Raw genomic sequence first — 20,480 nt, 5'->3', positions numbered from 1 at the left:
AGGAACAGAATTTCTCCTCCCCAGTTGCTTGCTTCCCTTAAACCTACTGAAATTTCTACCATCTCCTTTAATCTCCATCTCCTTCATTTTCTCACCATTTAGTTGGATGCTTACATAACTTGTCAAAGTAATCCCTATCAGCCCTCCCCCACTGTCCTGTACCCACTGGTTTAAACTCAACCAGCAACGATGGGACCACTAATATCTGCTGGGATTATCAGTGAGGAAGCCATATAGCCTTTAATCTTTAACCATAAACATGCCAACATAAGGACCTTAATTGCGCATAAAGGAAGCAAGACTGACTGAACACAAGATCAGAAGAGATCAGCAAGTCATTCATAAGTCGCACAAGTATGCACGGAAACATTTGGTTCTGATAGACTTCATTGAATAGAGGCATTGTTAGCACAGATTATCATTAGCAGTGAGGCTGCAGTGAGTTGGAGAATGTGGATAATATTAGTTCCAGAGGAAAACATCATAGTCTAGATAGTTTGTGGTCATGGATTGTATCCAAAATTTGCAAATAGAAACTGTGCAAGATCAAATGTTGCCTGAGCATTGAGGCCAGTTTCATCTTAAGTAGGCTGTACATACTTTTATTTTATCTCAATATCTCAACATCTGCATCGTCTAGAATAGGGTTTGTCAAAAGAGGGAAAATAATGTCTTAAGAAAAATAATAGTCTATAAAATATTTAAAAAGGTAGCATTTAGAAAATGTGCTTTCTAACGCTGGTATCTTGTATAAAACATTGACAGGGTATCTGTGGGTTAAAAAAAGATAAAAGTTAAAAAAGATTCAGTACAATGTGAATTTAAAAGTAAATATTTTCCATACAGTTTCATAATTTTTTTTTTGACCGTATGAAAGTCAATTATGTAATTTATGTCTTTATAATTTATTTATTTTTCTCTCATTTTAACCTGTTAAATGGACAGTATAAATGGCCTGTATTTTAGGAATGTAGTCCCTTGCTATGTTATTATAATATTTGAGGGTCAAGAAAGTTTGAGAGCCCCTGTTCTAGAGTAACTCCACTATGTCACACAAAAAAATGCAATGATTTTTATATAATGTGGGGAAAAGGAATGGCTACATTCAGGAGTTTGCTGACAGGGCAGTTTCAAGCAGAGATGTCGAGAGCGCAGGAGCACTCTGGGATTTTAACACACTAAGGGAAAGAGAAAAATAGACTGTGACTAAATGCTGTTTTGAATCATCAGTGTGGCACACTGGTTGCTACCGTGGCTAAAGGAGGTGCCACTCCCATTCCTCCATCTGCTGCAGAGCTGTAAACAATGATGTCATTTCCTCTCAGGGGCTGAGTTGGCAATTTTGGAAGCTTAAAAGAGCACAGGGCTAATTTATAGTAAGAGTGCTATTGTCCCATTTCACAGTCAGTTATTTGCGGCTAATCTAAGCATGTTAAAATATGCCTGTCATGTATCTAAGAAATGACTCATAATTAGTCATTATTAATATACAACTACAGGTGTGGCTAGGTGATGTTTCATATTTATTGACACATTTCCAGAGGTGTGTCTAGTCTGCAGTCATAGACAATGATGGTACTTTTGTATTAGTAGTGGTTTTGACTCTACTGACAGACATGCGTGTTCTTTTCCATTGCCATGATATGATCAGCACATTATACACTCACCTACTTTCAACACCTGCTTTACACAATTTAGGTAAATACAGTGGCTGCCTATTACTGATGACTGCTAATGAGATTCTGGTAATGTCTGACAGAGGCATGAATAATTTATGTTGTTTTCCTACCATCTGTAACTATGGAACAAACTGCATGCAAACATTTAAAATAATACACTATTATGTGTGCATATGGCATATTGAACAAATATGTTTATTTAAAGCACTGTCATAGTAATGAATGGTGAATTCAGATACACTACTGAACCAAAGATTTTCTTATGCTCACTAAGGCTAAAATGCTATAATTGTGAAATATTATTACAATTCAAAAAATATTATTTATTCCTTTGAAAGCGAAGTTCAGATTCCAGCAGCCATTATTCTAGTCTTCACTATCACAAGCTCTTTCTAATATTATAAATGTCTTTACTGTCATTTTTGATCAATTTAATGTGTTCTTGCTGAATAAATTAATAATGATTATTATTATTATTAATCCTTCCCCAAACTTTTGAATGGTAGTGTATCATAGTTTCTGAAGGATCATGTGACCCTGAAGAGTTTAAAAATACTGAAAACATACTGTAATAATTTAGCTGAATTTACCCAATATATAAATGATAAAAAAAATTGAGTAACACAGAGATACAACACAAGAACATTGTGGTGTATCGCTGTGTAAACATATTTGTTTCACGGTAACATTATTTATTCAATGTACATTGTGTATAAAAGGTGTGCAAACTTTTCCATGTCTCATAAAACAAACAGCACATGCGATTTAAATGCACTAAACCACTCCGATCATGAGAACTGACACGTAGAACAGTTTATAGTGGTCACCAGTAATACAATAGGACACCTAGCAGTAGTACCCAGTGACAGGTAGAGGTATCTCAGTTCATTCTAGACGGGGAACTCTCAGGAGTCCTCCATCAATAAATAATTAAAAAACTTTTAAGTAGACAGACAGTAAAAAATAGACTGACATGGGAAAAGGAACTATTTTTTTTAATTACAGCATGTCACATACTATTTAAATCACTGACACACCATCATTAGACAAGGGGGTCTCATTGTTACCTTTACGTAATCCACTGAAATCCTGTACATTACACACAAAGTTTTCTCAAGTTGTGAACTATTTTGTTGATGTCCTCTTTTGAATAAGATCTTTTTTACAGAACTGATGGGAATAATTTGTTCAAGAGTAAGTTTGGTCTACTTTTTGTTGGACAAAACTTAATAAATAGTTTATAATTACATGATCTTGGACCTTTATACAGTGCATAGGCCTATCCCTCACACAGCGTCGTTTTCATCCGCTTTTTAATTCAATATGGTGTCTAACTCGATTAAAGTATATGGAATCATATGTTGAATAAATCAGTGACATAATATGATCTTCTTTTTTTTAAATCAAGGACTGATGGGGCTAAAAGAAAATACTTTGAAGTATGTGGGTAACCAAACAGTTTCTGGTCCCCAATGACTCTGATAGTATTTTTTGGACCAGCAGCTGTTTAGTTACCCACATTCTTCAAAGTATTCTTTTGTGTTATTCAACAGAAGAAAGAACTTGCAGGTTTTGAACAACCTGGGTAAATTATGACAGAATTTTCATTTTTGGGTGAACCATACCTTTAAAGTGTCAAACACATCTGTGCTTCTAAAGGCATAACTCTATTGTTTTATTAAAATTTGGATAGTCTGTTAGAGCTTGATAGACATAATTATTATATTTTTAGACATTATTAGACAGAATAATTCATAGATTATAATTAATGTTAGACCCTATTTATTAATTTATCTTTTATATTAATCATAAATATATACACAATAAGCATATATGTCATATACAATGTGACATTTTAAAAAGTTTTAAAAATGCTAAATTATTTGGATTTAATGTAGTCCTAATTTAAGCAAATTAATTTTAAAAAATTAAATAAAACTAAAATTAATCTAATCCAGGTAACAGCTGCAGAACTGTCAAAAAAGACATAAATAATTTACATGAGCATGTTTTCTCATGGTGTATTGTTCCTCGCGGATTTATTTTTATTTATTTATTTATTTATTTTTTGGGGGGGGTCCCTTATTTTGGCTCGCTGAAGGTGGCAACCCTAGGTGTCAGGGATCAGGATGCTAAAAGAAGCGCTGAAAGAGTTTTCTGAACCGGCTCTTTGGGATGAACGGTTCAAAAGAACCGATTCGTGGAAACGAGACGGTATTCTCATCATCACTCGTCTGTTGTTGTCCCAACGTTGTTCTCCTTCCCGCGTTCATGTGGCTAAAGCGCGTTCACGCAGTCTTGTAGCGGCGTTCCCGTGAAAAATATATTTGCACAGCTTCAGTCAGTGCGCGACACCGAGACTGCCGGGCGACAGCAGCGTCTCTTTTTAGCGAATGTGGAAACACAAACATCCAGACGATTAACGGACATATAACCTAACGCGGATCTACGTGTAGTGGATTCTTTTTTAATTGTTCCGTTTGTCAGCAGAAGGGTATTTTTTCTGGAGGTAAGTGCAGTGTTTAAATCCCTCGTTCGAGGATAATGGCTCTGTTGTTGATTTTACTAGGCTTAGCGTGCTAGCTAGCTCAAAAGCGGCTAGCGACCATGCTATCAACCCTTTTGCCGTGCTCCTCATCAAAACACATTTTATGTGACCCATTTTTCTGCTAACACGTTACGATTCCTGTTGTGGTTCGTAACCAGTCACAAAATGTTTTTTTTAATTCTACCAAGCGCTGAGATTTGGTCCATGTAGCCATTACTAGCCCGGCTTTGCTAGCTTTCTATGCTTATGCTAAACGAGACACACTGTTTATGTGATGAAATGAAATATAACCATTGCAGTGCTTTCTAATCTTAATAGTAGCATGCATAGATGCAGACAGGCCATTTGTGTTTATTCTTTTAGTCCCAAGCTTGAGGCCTCTTTAATTGAGATTGAATCGTATTGGAGTGTTTCTAACCGTGGCGAGATGACTTGACTGACAGATAGATGCTGTATTAATCTCAGCATGCAAAGTGCAGTGCAAAAGCAGCCTGGCATTATCTACACATGTGTTAACGTTATATACACAGACAACGTCAGCTGAGTCAGCATGTGATTTAGTAACCTTTTTTCACTGTTATGGTCAATATAATCTGTAATGATGATGATGATGATTTAGATATCAGTCATAAAGAAAACATGCACAAAGCTAGCAGTCAACCGACCCTTGTTTTGGCGTCTCAGTCTACACGACTCTCTCAGACTCAAGATGCTACAGTAAAATCGTGTGCATGTGATTGCTATGAGACCTAAAGAAGCTTAATGTCATGAATGCCCGTGTCTCTGCTACACACGGGATTTATTTTAAGCTTCCGCGCTCTCAGATGCCTTGAACTGGGCAGCTAGATCATCACATCACTCCGGTTTGTTTACAAAGCAGCTACGATTTGCCTTGGCTGTACTGTTTTTGTTGTTCTTTATCCTTAAAGATCCAGTTAAGCACCTCCCCTATCGATTACCGTAATTGAGGTTAAGTTGCAGCTGGTTGAAGCAATAGTTAGATAGGATAGGGTCAAATCCCTTCTTTAACTAACCTTATTCTACTATCAAGGTAAGATAAGGTTGTTGTAAATACTGGAGTGTTGCCACAAACTTGATATTTTCCTGCATAAAATAAACAGAGGTTTATTTACCTTCAGGCTGTTTTTTTTAAACAGCTAATACTACATCTATCTGGGATGCCTCATTTGCCCATAGGCATTTCTATTGGTTCGATGAAAATGCCTGGGAAGGCATAGGGTTAAAAATGCATAAACCCTTCTACTTTGGCTTTGGGACACATTAGATTTGTGTTTCTGTGTGTCCAGGTACTTGGAAACACAATCCTCCTGTTTCAATCTCCCCACACACCTCAGCAGATCATGTTATGGAGCATTCTTCACAAAGTTATTGATTGTTTATCTCTGCTTTTGCTGGTACACCAGCTCTACAGATATTTGTGTTCTTTAGTAAGATGTTCATTCAGCCTTTCAAGCAGAGATGAACCAATTTATTTTTTCACCAAGGGGTAATAGCAGTAATTATAACAATTATAATAAATGATTATTGTGGTTATGTGAGAAAATATACTTAGTAATATTATTTATTGGCATTTCTAATGCCTACCTTTAACGTTGATTTGCGACACATCTGATCCTTTTAAATGGCATTGTTGGGTGTTAATCTATATTGGTGGTCCCAATATAATCATAAAAAGAGGAAAAGTGTAAATGTTTGTTAAAAACATTAAAGCATTTATCTATCTAACTCTACTTAGTGCTGTGTTGTGCAACTAAATATTTGCCTAAAAAATCATGTGGTTGTCAGGACGTTTGGATCATTTCAATCAATGTCTGGAATCATTTTATTGCGACTCTTTTATGTTTTCAACCTGTTTTTGTGGGGCAGCTGCACACACTTGGTCAGCCGAACTTGGTTGCCCCCCAAAGAAAGGCATCTGTCTTTTAGAGTTCGACTCCACAGCTTCAGGGTAATGGTGAGGTAACCTGAGCCTTTTTAGAATAGCTGAAACAGGAGTATAGAGCAGGGATAGACCATTTCACACTCTCTGGTCCATTGCATCTCTCTTCCACCTCTTATACTTGCGTACACACAACACTCTTCTCTTTACCCCCTTGTGCCACCAATATGTCTCCTGCATAATCGCTACAGGATCATAATTCTGGTCGACCATCTGTCTGAGTGAAGCAGACAAGAAGCCTGATTGTTTACGTTGTGTAAATGGCATGCATGGAGGAGGGTGAATTCAGTATTCCCTCTGTGTGCATCTCAGTGTTCTTTCTCCTTGACAACAATCAATTTGCACATTTCTAGCTTAGCATGTTTTGGATTAATTTGTTGCAGTTGCTTCTAATAATTGTGCTTTAGTTCATTTAAATAGTGTTATTGTTATTAGCCTACTTGAGCTTTGCTTGGCTATGAGATTCTGCTTTGCAATAGAGCACAGAATATGCTGATGTTTTTAGTTTATTCATTTATTCATCTGATGTGCAGGGTCTAAGACAGTTCAAAGTAAGCTTTTCAGCATGTGGAATAGGCACACATTAATTGGCAAGGATCTGACATTTGTGGCCTGTGAAGATGATTGAGAATGACAGCTTTTGAATTTTGACATTGGACAGAGACTCAAACTCTCTTTTACGTAAATGTAAATGACAACACAAATACACTAAATGCCTCGTTGTTCGTCTAGGGTGCCCACATCAATTGAATGGTTATAGCTGCTTGTTGCCCAGAGCTCTAGCTCTATATAGAGTTACAGGATAGAGCGCTAATGGACTCTGTCCATGTAGAAGATATCTTTGAGAAGAGCAGGAGATAATGGATGGGATAGAATCGCTAATGAAGTGTGCATGTTATGCTTCATTTCCCCTTGTTTGTCTTCAGATGGAGAAGCTTCTGTTTCACTTTTGAAGTGAGTGGCCCAATTGGAGACGAGCGTGTTGAAGATGGTCCTGCAGATGTAGTCCGTTAGATGGTGTGGTTGTAGTAATGTGCAATAAAATAAAGAATAAACTATTGTCTTTCAGATTTGTATGCCTGAGATAAATTTAGTTCTGCTTATTGTATGCGGTTTAATTATTTATGGTGTTGATATTCACAACAAATTATATGTGATGTGGATGTACTGTTGTCTGTGCATGTTTACTATGCTTTTGGATTGTGTAAAAGCCTTCTGTTCAGACAGGCTTAGGGCAAAATGATCTGTATCTAGTGCAAAACAACTGCACTGATGATTGTAGATTCAACATGAGTGATATGTGATTTTAGTTTTTTTTGTTTTCTTTTTCCTTAAATTATTTTCCACTGGAAAATTCCACTTATTTTTTGCATCCCGACTATAGAGGAGTAGAGCTCTGCTGTTTATTCTACCCGGAGCACTACGACCTGCATGTAAATATCATGCCTGAGCCCTCATTTAGATGGAAATGCTGGCGCAGAATCTCTGCCCTACCCTCAGCCCTTTTGTTTACAAGTGCTTGTCCTGTGTTGATTGGAAATTTGTACCATTAACAAATCATTCTGCTGTCAGCATATGATCTGGGCCCATGGGGGCAGTGTGGAGCACATGGTGCATTGGTTTCCAGAACTCAACTATAATTGACCTATCAAGGGAGCATATGAGTCCTTTTATATATCAGTCTGGAATTGATTTGAGCATTTATTTTATATATTTTATTATTATATAATAAAAATATTAGAATATAATATTAGTTTTTTTTTAGTTTAGAAGATTGTGTATGGGTGATGACACTTTGTCACTGTGGATGTATAATTTTACTCAAAAATATAAAAACATAAATGATGTCGTTCATACAGTCAGTGAAAAATTTACTGATGAATTCTGGAGATGACTACCATTTCTGTTATCTGTTTTCTGTCTGGATTTAAAATTCATAATTTGTAATATACTGTAATGAGGGACAAAAATGTAAAATAATTAAATATTTGGGGGAAATCAGTCCGCTTAATAAATATTAAGTACCTTTTTGCTGTCAAGAGACAGTATTTAAAAGCTTCTTCCTTTTTGTCATGTAAGACTTCTTCATATTATTATTTTTCTAAAATTTTAGTTTTTTGGCCATTGACATGGCAAGGCATTTTTCCTTGTATCCCTGCAGACAGGTTGGTGAGAAATTACAATAAGCACCTTTAACACAGAACAGGATGCCTGCAGGTGTTTCAGTCACACTGTATGTGGGGCAGGACTGAGCAAAACCCATTTTACATTCGTGAACCCTCACATCTGCCCTTTCAAATGATAATGTTGCAACACTGGAACAAAAGACTTGGCAAATGGTCTTTTGATAATGCTCAAAGGCTTTAATTTCTTTGTAGGTCCATCATTGTATTTAACAGCTCTATGATTAACAGATGTTTTTACATAAATAGGAAAAGGCTGTCTGAAGAACCTAAAGATGAACACCATTTGTTGTGACTGTAATGGCAAGGATTTTAATATGACGTCTCGTGAGCACAGCTTTGTGGAATTTAATGTTTTGGTTGCCATGTTATCACTAGCTAAATCTACAGGGCATGTTTTGACGGAGGCTTGGAACCAAAGGTCACACGAGACAGTCAGAGCCCTGTAGTGTCACACTGAAACTCAGATGGGGGTTGTTGTCCAGGCCTTAATGTCAGTTTCAAGAGCAGAAAGGTCAGATTGTTTTTATCAGCCTTATTCTAGGCATGTTGGGCGTGCGCTGGGGTATTTTGGGTAGTGGTGAGAGGCGATACTTAGTGGTGTATGATGTGGCTATGCGCTCTGAGCTTCTTTATAGCAGTTAAGATTGGCGCTATTGAATTTGGTGTAATGTACCACATTCTCTCTGTCTCTACTTACAAAGGCATTAAAGTGCCTGTAAAGCTGCACTGCTCAGTATTTGTGGTTTTGTTAGTGCTGTTTATGAGCAGCGTGTGTGATAGCTGAGTGTTTTGTTTAAGTTGCCGGCTGTCATAGAGGTGCCATGCTGTAAAATCTCTTTGTCTGGGAGACATGAATAGAGGCAGCACCAAGAGGAGGAGCTGTGTAATCTGACACGGCTGGGCCCATGAACCGGTCCCACTCCTCCTCCTCAAAGAGAGAGAGAGAGAACCAGAGAGCGTGAGCATGCTGACTTCAGACTGACATTTGACTCCTCAATCCACAGGAAACAGTGGTGACTGTGCAGGCGGGACTCTCTCTTTCTTTCTGCGGTCGTTCTGAGAGTTTGCTCCACTGTGCAACAGCGTGCTTCTTCCCTCTCCGTTTTCTTCACTTGGAGAGCTGACGGGGTACTCTGAAAGTCCTGGGAGTGGTCTATCTCAAACAAGTCTTGGAATGTGCTTATAGAGGGGGAAAAGCTTGACAACTTTACTCCTTAACCCTGTTTTTAGTCTTTTTGCCTCTTTCTGGAAATTGCTACTGGAAGTCTCCTTCCAGGCACTGGAATCTGGATCTACTTGTGGAACATTCGTTTACTAGAGCGAATTCTTTTTTCTTTTTCTTTTTTTTTTTCACACTTTCTGCTCTACCAACTTTCTTTGTGCTCGTCCTGGGCTGTTCTTTACTGAAGAGAAAGTCTTTTAAAAAAATCTACTGCTCTCCACTTTGAGGAACACTTGCTGGAATTACGCAGATTGTGCGAGTTTAGGTGTTTTGGGACCCTTCCTCCTTTGGGGGGTTGGGGGTGGGGATACCTTACTGTGGCCCTAGGCGACCTGTTGGAGCTGTGTTTCTTAAGCTGCTCTTAGAAGACTGTAGGAAAACGAGCGTGAAACGGAAAAGGAGGGACCCTCTTGCATGGGCCCTTTTGTTTTTATGGAAAGAGCATGATGAAGAGTCAATCTGCTCCCCATGTCGGCTACTATTAGACTACAGCCCGTGTACTCATGGAAGGGGGTGCTCAAGCTCTTCTCTTGCATAGCGGCCAGAACTGCTAGTAAACCTAAAGGTAACAGAACCATTGTTTACTACCACCACTATCTTTACTAACTGAGAGGAAGACCATTTCATTGGTCTCTGATTCGCTTTGCCCAAAAATGAAAGCACTGTTCTCATTTACTAACTTTCATGTCATTCCATACCTGAATGACTTTCTTCTGTGGAATGCAAAAAGACAAAACGCTTTTCTTTAATGGACGATATAACACTGAAACATTTTCACATGTGAGATAAACCAGAAGACAATCAATACATTAAAAACACATTCATATGTAGTATACCCTTATTGTGTATAAATAAGAAACCAATCCATTAACACAGTTGCTGTCCTTTGGGCCTCTTTCCTGTGCTTTCTACATTTACATTTACATTTATGGGGGGGTTGAACATTAAAGTGAGTCGGTACAGTGAGGGCAAGCTGTGACCTTGTCTATCTACTAAGGCAACTCTGACTCACAGACTGGAGGATCTTTTATTTCTGTGTCTTGTAAATGATTTTCATTTTCTCTTCATAAATGCATATTTTTTTTAAACATCTGGAAATAATAAAGAATAATCTGCACTTTATCATCATAAAGTGCAGATCATTTGTGCATCACAAATTTCTCAATTTAGCCTAATTATGCAATTTTGAGGTTAATTATAAGAGTAGCTGCCTTCATGAACTGAGTAGCAAATTTTCATTAAATTAAAGAAATATATTTGTTTTTTGGAAACAATATTTCTCCAAAAAAGACACCTTGTGTAAGAGTTATTTATAGAAAAATAAATATTTATAGTTTCCATAGTTAGGCTACTTCAAATGAAATGTCTACAATGCATTTTTGATTGTATTGTGTGAATTTTTTTTTAGGTCAGATTACATGACTATTAACATAAAATTTTGCTTAAAAGTAGTGACTAGCTTAGTTACCGCATCTGAAATCATACATTTTCTCTTAAAATAATCACCTTCAATAATAATAATAATTTTATATATATATATATATATATATATATATATATATATATATATATATATATATAAATATAAAAACAACATAAATTCTATATGTAAAAAAAAAAAAATCTATGTCCATTTGTCAGCTACCCTGTTGGCTTTTGGTCATGGTCATGCTGATCCATGATATAGATCATCTGCCTGATATAGACTTCTACATCTCTTAAACTGCTGAATAATTTCACCAGATACTTTAATGAATATTGATCGACCTTCCATTTTGAATGGCTTCTTATGAAATATTGAAGTGTGGCCTAATGCAGAGAAATCAATGTGAAGCCCAGACACTGTTATGCTGTGCATTAGTCCTGCCCACTATGAGCATCATTTTTAACCGGCTTCACGTTAGAAAGGCTAAAAATTGTATAAAGCTGTATTCATAGGGCCACTGAAAGGAGGTCAGTTGGAGGGGTGTGTCTGTTTCTTAACATCATGGTATGAAGAAATATCTGTTCTACTTGTTTTGTACCTGTATTGTTCCCAGTTTCACTGACCCTTCTGTTATCATAATTTATAATACAGTTGCTATATAATAATAAAAAAAAGTTGTCTTATGTTGTTTAGAAAGTCATTCTTTTCTAAGAACAATGTTAAGAATTTCCAACACTTAAGTAGTTGTTGTTTAGTTAGTGTGGGAGCTTAGTGACACTTAAACAGCATAGGAACACTTTTTTTGTTTGGTTACACAATGAACAAACTGACTAGCTGTGAGATCTGATTTTCACCTCTCTTTATTCTTTGTGGAAAAACCAAACACTGACTTATAAAGTAAACCAGAAAAGCAGCCCATCAGTAGGAAAATAAACGTGGGTAGATCTAGAGTGTCATCATTGTATTTTACAAAACTAACCAAACCTTCTCTCTCTCTTTGCATTCTCTATCATTCCAGAGGTCCACACATTTCAAGGAAAGAAGAAAGACGTACTTGGGAATCATATGGACGAAGGCAAGTATTCAGTTTTATGTTCTCACTGTGTGAGTTCTGTTATTGTATTTTTAGAACATGCAATTGTTTAGGTTATCCAAACAGAGACTACTGCCAATGTGCAGGCCTTTGGAAATGTAGGATCGTTGAAACTTGCAACAGGGTTGGGTTTTTCTTGGATGTGAAGCTCCTTTTTATCTTCAGCTGATGTTTAGTTCAGCTTCAGTTCATAGGGATGTGCAAGGTTTCTTAGTGAATGGAGAAATATCTGAGGAAAGGTGGATGATAAGGGCTTGTGCTTATATTCACGCTCAGTCCCCATCCAGAAAGCAGGACATATCTGTACCATCAGACTTCCAGACCCTCTGAGCCTAGGGCTGGTACTAACTGGTTACACCACATTGCCATCTTTTTGGGCTTAAAAGCAGGACAAGCGATTTCTGGAAGCCAATGTTGATATTTGAAATCACCAAAACAAACACGCCCCTACTCCAAAAGGGTCTTGCCCCTATTTTGATAGATCCGCCCCACATATACGTAGCCTATGCATCCCAGGCAACGATTAGTTCTGTGAAACATAAGCGTCTTTTTCACCGAAATTACCTGGAACAATGTGTCCCAGGAACTTTTTTTTCCCCCTGACCTGTTGCTGTCTGCGTTTCCATCGCAGTCTAAACTACCGAGAAGATTAGGCAAATAGTCTGGTGACTTAACGTTAGGTCTGCGCGTGTTTCTCAATACCAAGTACACAAATTTCGAACTTGCATCCTAGGTAGTTCGGACTTCACAAGTTAGGCTCGGGAGTGTGAACTCCCGTGGAGGAACGACGCAAGTCCTGTAATTCTGCAAAGAGCAGCGTACTTGATAACGTCAGTCAGCTCGCCTTAGCTGCTGCAATCTTCCTCGTTGTATTTACTTACGATATATCAAACACCACTGCCTCTTTTCATTTTCATTTAAACATAGCCTATTAATAGCTGCAGAAATGTAGTTTAGGGAACAAACATACATTACAATGAAACAAAATATTATCAAACATTGCCTGTTTTTATTTTCATTTTAACATATTAATAGAACAATAGAATAAAGACTAAAGATTACCGGTTAGATTTACCCAAAACGAATTATATCTTGTTTAACTACTACAGAGACATCAGAGCCAGCGGCAAATGTCAGAAGGACTAGCCGAGGTTATGCTCCTCTCTTCGGGATACATGAGCACTGAGCACCCGGTGATCGCGTAGAGCTCCGTCTCACGTCTCCGAAATCGGCAAAGCACATTTTCAAATAGGTGCTGTTTTTATAAATAAACCGCAGATTTAAGTTTTAAACAACTACATTCTCGCCTGAAATACACGCATCCAGTGTAGGCAGGCTTTAGCTGGTGCGGTGCGGTGCGTCTGGTGTAGACACGGTGTTACGTCCGATAGCAGGCCTTCCGCTCCTTGAGTTCTCTCCAGCGCTGGAAAGCTGATCCAATATTTACATGGGTCCTACTTCTTGCCTTATTGTTCCGCAGATGTTTTCCTCTTTTGTTTTTCTCTATTATTTCTCTAATATTATCTCTACCTTTCTGTCGCTCAGCTCGGCTGTTCACTGAACGCTCTCTCCTCCATATCATGAGTAGACACGCAATTAACAAGTTCGTTTTGGTACTCTGCCCCGACTCAGTTTTCTAAAACGTTTTTGAAAAATCGCTTACCCTGCCTTTAATCTCTTCATCCACCAAAGCCCTGCATACTGAACTTCTTGTCTGTGCCTTCCATCAATTTTGGAAGGACTTCTTCCAGAGAACTGTGTTCAAGGACGCTGTTTACAAATGAAACTAGACCAAAAGCAGTTCATTTTATTGGAACATGTCCCAGAATGTATCCCACAAACCCCTTCTGCAGGCATACATGTGTACAGTACAAACTTGTTTCCATAGCACATATAAGCCTTGTAGAGGAATTGAAAGAGCTAGTCAAACTCTAATCGTAAATCTTAATAACCCACAAAACTTTTATCCATTTTGAGTACTGCTTTCAGATCTCAGGAATAAAACTAATTCCCATTACAGAATGTTGCAGACCACTAACCACATTAGAGACTGCAGCAAGCTTAAATCCAATGGTAACACCTACTGAGTGAACAAAGCGCTTCACCACAATGGAGTCTGGCAGCAAACCACAATATTACTGTACCTGATTAAACGGCAAGCCAGAATTTAATAAAACTTTTGCTAACCCTAAAAATTTGCTAACCCTTTTTATCTAGCGTTGTTAATTAGTGATATCAGTTTGTGAGTCTGCGAATGGATATTAGATGGTTCTGCCTCATGCTTTTCAAAGTGCTGCATTGTAAGAAATTGTTCAAGTGTTTCACTAATGTAGGTGTTTTTCACAGAGGTTAGTTATGCAACTTTGTACTGTCTAAACAAGATGCAGAAGGTCAACTTTCATTTTCTCGTGAATATTTTTACTATGAAATGTTTCTGTGCCTCTTCAATGGCTGTTTAATCATTGCCCTTAAATGAACCTGCTTCTTGATTTTAACCAGGTTTTTACTTTTATGTGCAGTTATAAAAATTTGATTGTTACATCAATTATAATATGGAATATTATTCATAATATTCAATTGTGTATTCAAGAAATGCACTTATTTCATCTCAGATATGTCTTGGGAATTTTTTGTTTTCATAAGTTTCAACTCATGTTGTCATGTCTCGTCAGAAACCAACCCATATCTCTAGTCCTAGATCACCAGACGTGGAGTCCCAGCTCATGCTCCAGGCATGACAAACTTAGGTTGCAGTTTTGATATTTGAATTCATCAGCAAACATTAGAATATTTGAGATGTGACTACATTGCAATTATCTGTGTCCTGACTTTTTGATTTTGCTTTTTGCTCTTGCTGCAGGGTATGGTATATTGTGTTACTCATAATTTATTTATTTCTCATCTTTAAGGCAAGACTCGTGTGTATCTTTCTATGATATCATTGAAAATTGTTTGAGGTTAACACCTCGCCATATTCTAGCTTGCAAATAATCACGACTCAGGTTGTAGTGTTGGGTTGGCTTGAACTCTGTAACCGTTGACTGAAAAATTCTGTAACCCCAGAAACATACTAGACAAAAGCATACAAATGCAGGTGCAAATCCTTGACCAAAGTATTGAAAGCAAGTTGTGCAGTTGTACATACTATAGGTTCTTACATTACATTACTGTAGTGGTAACAGTACTTTCAACTGTCAGTGCCATTAGACCAGATGTGTTTTTATTTAATAACTAGCTGTAAACATGTCAACAGGTTAACTTGTGTTGACCTTGTATAGCTAAAAGTGTTTTGATCACATACTTTCACATAAGTTAGTTCACTTTTTTTTTTTTTTTGTGTGCCTTGGATTTAAGACTTGACTGACACGTCATCTGTTTTTATTTTTATTTTTTTTTATTTTTTTTGACTCCGCTCAGCACTAGTGCTGATGTTACCCTCAGCATTAATGCTGATGTTTTTGCTGAGGCTCTATTAATTTGATGTACTAAAGTTACCTGGCCTAACTGTCTACCTGAGACACACAAATAGCAGTCTTGGGTATTGCAGCTTCAGCTTGAGCAGTGTTAGGCCGGTTGCTTTGCCATTTGCCTTTTGTTCTGTCTTCCTAATGCCATTAGAAGACCTGACAAGAAGTTCTAACCACTTCCTCTGGGGTTACAGGATTTCCTGTTATATGTGATGGACTGCAAACTTTCCACTGACACAGCAACTCAGCACTGCTGGAGAAAAGAGACATGCCACAGTTCTTTTGATTCCCAGGCGAAGAACTTTACAAAGAAAAATCAGCAATGCCACAAGGGCTTCTACCACTCTTACTTTCTTCTGGAGTTTTAAAACAGTCCTTGGTAGAAGTCAACTTTTTTCTTTTTTTTTCTTTTTAAACCCAAGTCTACTATTCATGTGCCATATAATTTCTTGCTTTATAGACTTACTTTTGGCACGAAAGGAAAAGGAAAAAACTAATGGCAAACAGTCATAATATACATTAGAGCTTTCCAAAAGAATAACCCAAATTGGATGATGATAAGTTTTTTTAAACATTGCATTGATGAATTTGCTCATTACATTGAAGGTTAAATTAAGATAAGACTAGTCGGATGAACACGATGTTTGAACATGCTGCTCTGGAATGCGTCTCTGCCCCCCCTCAAGAAACAAATTTCTGATGGATTGATATTTAGCTTTGGCAGAAGTAGCATATTTTGCCTGCCAAGCACAACTTATAAAAGTCAGTGTCCATAAATAATTATTTCGCCAGACTTTCCAACAGTTCAAGCACTATCTCAAACCCCAACTCTAAACTTGACAGGACCTACATGCTTGCTTTCCCTTCCAATTCATTTATACATTTTCCTCTTAGTGAGACACATGCATCACTTCAGCTGTCTATAAAACCTTAGCTTAATGGAGCAACAATGTCGTAACAGTAGTGTACAACAGCCATCAGCCGCTCAGACTGTTTCATGGTGGGAGGTTGGCCTGCTGTCTCTTTGGCTCAACGTCTAGCAGACGGACTGTCTTTGCTTCTCTTATTGTATTAGTGACAACTGCTCTGGAAATAAGTGCACATCTCAGCATGAGCCAGTTGTGTCCAGTCCTGTTCCTGGATGGCCAACATCCTGCAGAGTTCAGCACCAACCTGTCTGGAAGTTTCTCATAATCCTCAAGACCTAGATTTGCTGGTTCAGATGTGTTTAATTGGGTTAGAGTTAAACTGCACGTTGGCCCTCCAGGAGCAAGAATGGACACCCCTGACATAAGTACCCAGGTGATCGCCTGTTAAATATTTCTATACATTTGTAACATAATTTGGGTGCTTGTCCGGGATGTGACCGCACATATCATGCACTCAAGCAAGAATCATACATACATACATGCATACATACACAACATGACTTAGCCAAGTTGGACAGTGTTCCTGTAACAGTACAGGATTGTGCTAGCAACATCAAGGTTATGGGTTTGGTACTTATTGATGTACAAATATATCTTGAATATAGTGTTGCTTTGATGAAGTGATGTAAAACATGTTCCTGCATCATTCTTTGTTGTTCTAGGACCTAAGGCTAACCCTTTTCCTTATGACTGGTTGATAGAAATATTCCAGGACCAAAGCATGGGAATGTGTAAATTAAGGATCTATATATATTTGTTGCCACTTCTAATCCTCTGGTCTTTGACTACAACCCTAGAAAGGCATTGGGGACATAGTGCTAGCTCTTGTGCTTGGGCTAATTTTGGCCTCAGTTGTTATACTCCGAGAGCTGCTCAGTGAGGAGGCTAAAAATACTTAAGGCTTTATCAGAGCAGATGTGTTTACTAGCAGATTCTAAGCCACCTACATACACACACCGAGCTCGTCGTCTATCCACACCCCCACCCTCTTTTCTGGCACTGTCCTTATTCCTCCATATGAGACGATTTACTGTGCTCTGATCCTGCCACGCTGCTCCTTTGTTCTGTAGTCGTCTTAATTGATGTCCATGTTAAATCTGCAATCAGTCTTTTTCATTTGCTCCCAAGTGCTGATTTACAGTTGCTCTTGTGCTTGCTATTGACTGATGTGTAGATGTAGGTTATAATAGCAGCAGTCCTTCTGTCATGCATTAGGAAAGAATCCATCCCAAGTCCTATACTTCTCTCCACAGGTTGTCCCATACACATACACCCTTCTCACTGCAGCTTGTTGCCATAGGAACAGTCCTGAAGCAGACATGCGCTCTGGTCTTCTGAGTCCACTCTCCATGTCTGGCTTTTTTTTTTTTTTTTTTTTAAATGAAGCGCGAAGATCTGTGCATTTTAGTCGTGCCAGAAATAGCTGCCTTCCCCAGAGGCCCACGTCTGACTTATCGGTGGCACTAGACGGCTATATCTATAGCCACTCAGGAAGAACAGGCCTCAGCGCTGCTGAGGCTTTTTCTTAGCTTTCTTATTTGCCGTACATACTGGTTAAATCAGCAGAAACGTGTACCTTTTACACCAAGGCTACATTTTAGAATGTGCTCAGGTCAGTGCATTAGATGCCAGCTGGTCTCTGTTGTCATGTATAATGGAGTTCAGCTGCGGTTGGATTTGGTGTAAATGCATGTATCTCCATTTCCTTCTGGCTGTCTATTTTAGCCATGCTAACTCTCTTCTCTGTCTCCCTCTGTTCTTCAGAAATGAGTCGCCAGACTGCCACAGCGCTGCCCACAGGAACCTCTAAGTGTCCCCCTTCTCAGCGCGTCCCTACCTTGTCGGGCACCACCGCATCCAACAGCGACCTCGCCAGCCTGTTCGAGTGCCCGGTCTGTTTTGACTATGTGCTGCCACCCATCCTGCAGTGCCAGAGCGGCCATTTGGTTTGTAGCAACTGCCGGCCTAAACTCACCTGCTGCCCCACCTGCAGAGGCCCTCTTGGTTCAATCCGCAATTTGGCCATGGAGAAAGTGGCCAACTCAGTGCTTTTTCCATGCAAGTATGCCTCATCGGGCTGCGAAGTCACCCTACCGCACACAGACAAAGCTGAACACGAGGAGCTTTGTGAATTCCGGCCATACTCTTGCCCCTGTCCTGGCGCCTCCTGCAAGTGGCAGGGGTCTCTCGACGCCGTCATGCCCCACTTGCTGCACCAGCACAAGTCCATAACCACGCTACAAGGTGAGGATATTGTCTTCCTGGCCACAGACATCAACTTGCCGGGGGCGGTGGACTGGGTCATGATGCAGTCATGCTTCGGCTTCCATTTTATGCTTGTGCTGGAGAAGCAGGAGAAATATGACGGCCACCAGCAGTTCTTTGCCATCGTGCAGCTGATCGGGACACGGAAACAGGCGGAAAACTTCGCCTACCGGCTGGAGTTGAACGGCCACCGGCGGCGACTCACCTGGGAGGCGACGCCACGTTCCATTCACGAGGGCATCGCCACCGCCATCATGAACAGTGACTGCCTTGTGTTTGACACCTCCATTGCTCAGCTTTTTGCAGAGAATGGCAACCTGGGCATCAATGTCACCATATCCATGTGCTGAGGACTAACAGCCGTGCATACTTGAAAACATACAAACAGAAAACCAGACATTTCAATACACCGCAGGATACCTTGAGTCGTGCTTGGGGGACGGGGGAGTAGCTAACCTAGGGAACTTTTTGCTGTTGTTCGTTCAGAGTAGTCATCAAAAAAAGAAAAAAAGTATTGGTTGAAGCTTGGCACGTCCAACCAGAACTCCTGGGTTCTCAATTTTATGCTACAATATTATATAAGTTAAATGATTGTGTTCTACATTTTTGAGAGCAACATTCATTGCCCTTGAAGGTGTCGGAAAGCCACGTTTGTGGAATGGACATTTGCAAATGTGGCATTTGGAACAGCAAGCTGAGCTGGATGGCAGTTGGGAATGTTGATCAATTCTGGGGTGGGTTTGCTCAAAATGCGCAACCCTTAGAGCAAGTTTTTGTTCGTTCTGTTGTTTCCCAAGACGTTTTGCATTTCAGTTCAGATAAAACACTAACTTTTATGTTCAAATATTAGGTTTTGTTTTATTCTAATATTGCCCCCCCCCCCCCCCCCCCACCCCTTTTTTGTTCCCTTTAATTTTTCCTACCTTGAGTATGACACAGAAAGGTTCTGGTAATTGGTGCATGACCACTGGATAAGTTATAACAAGTCCAGATTTCATTTTAGAAGTCTTGTTTGTTTCTGCCTGTCGCTGCAGTGTTGCTCCTGTTTGTTTTTGAAGGGATGGCTTGGCACACGCACATCAAGCCAGGTTATAAAAGCCACACTTCTTTGTTTTTTGTTTTTTTATATCAAGTACTCTTAAAAGATAGATGCAAGCTGTACAGCATGTGTGAGATCATAAGTTTTGTTTCATAACCTGAAAGCCCTCAAATTACAAACACTGGAGCAAACACTGCATTGAATATCAGGCTAGGAACCGGGGCAATTAATACAGTTATTATAATGAGATTATTGTCATAATTATCATTTTGTAATGACTTATAAGAAAATGGAATGAAAAAGGCTGTTGTAACCTTGTGGCTAATCTTCAGTGTGTGTAGATAGTGTTGTTCTTCAGAAGACATCGGTGTCTTCTCTCTTTTTGTAAGTCAATATTTTTGTTGCTGTTCTTTCTATGTCTGTATTTCTGTTTTTTGCAAGGATGGGGTGAAGCAAAGCCAAACATCTCTGTGGATACATTGTACTGTTGCTAGTCCTGATCTCTAATTTTATTTGTTTTGTTTGTTTTGTTCTATTTTGCCAGTAAATAAATCTATCTTTTTCATACCCTCTGTGAATTTTTCTCACTGCTAATTCTAAATTACAGCTGATGGAAATGCTGGCTTCGTGGATCCTTGCTCCCTGGCTTTTGTGCTAACTTGCTTT

The 20,480-nt window shown here is 38.9% G+C and overlaps 1 protein-coding gene across 2 annotated transcripts; it reads left to right on the top strand.

The window, feature by feature from the left end:
- Window positions 1–3,822: 3,822 nt before the first annotated feature.
- On the top strand, window positions 3,823–20,381 carry LOC306842553 (E3 ubiquitin-protein ligase Siah1-like). 2 transcript variants are annotated; one of them, XM_079373493.1, is made up of 3 exons: window positions 3,823–4,188; window positions 12,040–12,096; window positions 18,275–20,381. In XM_079373493.1, exons 2-3 carry the CDS (start codon window positions 12,087–12,089, stop codon window positions 19,123–19,125), a joined length of 861 nt encoding a protein of 286 aa, XP_079229619.1. In that variant the 5' UTR covers window positions 3,823–4,188; window positions 12,040–12,086; the 3' UTR covers window positions 19,126–20,381. The 2 variants fall into 2 exon arrangements, with proteins under 2 accessions (XP_079229619.1, XP_079229618.1); XM_079373492.1 differs by lacking the exon at window positions 3,823–4,188 and adding an exon at window positions 8,947–10,160.
- Window positions 20,382–20,480: the final 99 nt, after the last annotated feature.

Source organism: Barbus barbus (genome assembly GCF_936440315.1).
Source record: "Barbus barbus genome assembly, chromosome: 23".
NCBI classification, from domain to species: Eukaryota; Metazoa; Chordata; class Actinopteri; order Cypriniformes; family Cyprinidae; genus Barbus; species Barbus barbus.
Note: the sequence above shows the minus strand (reverse complement) of the source record. Positions and strands in the feature narration are given on the sequence as shown.

Coding starts and splice junctions, on each gene's coding strand:
- LOC306842553 (XM_079373492.1), top strand. CDS start 10,064: ATGTCGGCTACTATTAGACTACAGCCCGTGTACTCATGGAAGGGGGTG. Junction 10,161..12,039: donor AACTGCTAGTAAACCTAAAG/GTAACAGAACCA, acceptor CTATCATTCCAG/AGGTCCACACATTTCAAGGA. Junction 12,097..18,274: donor TGGGAATCATATGGACGAAG/GCAAGTATTCAG, acceptor TCTGTTCTTCAG/AAATGAGTCGCCAGACTGCC.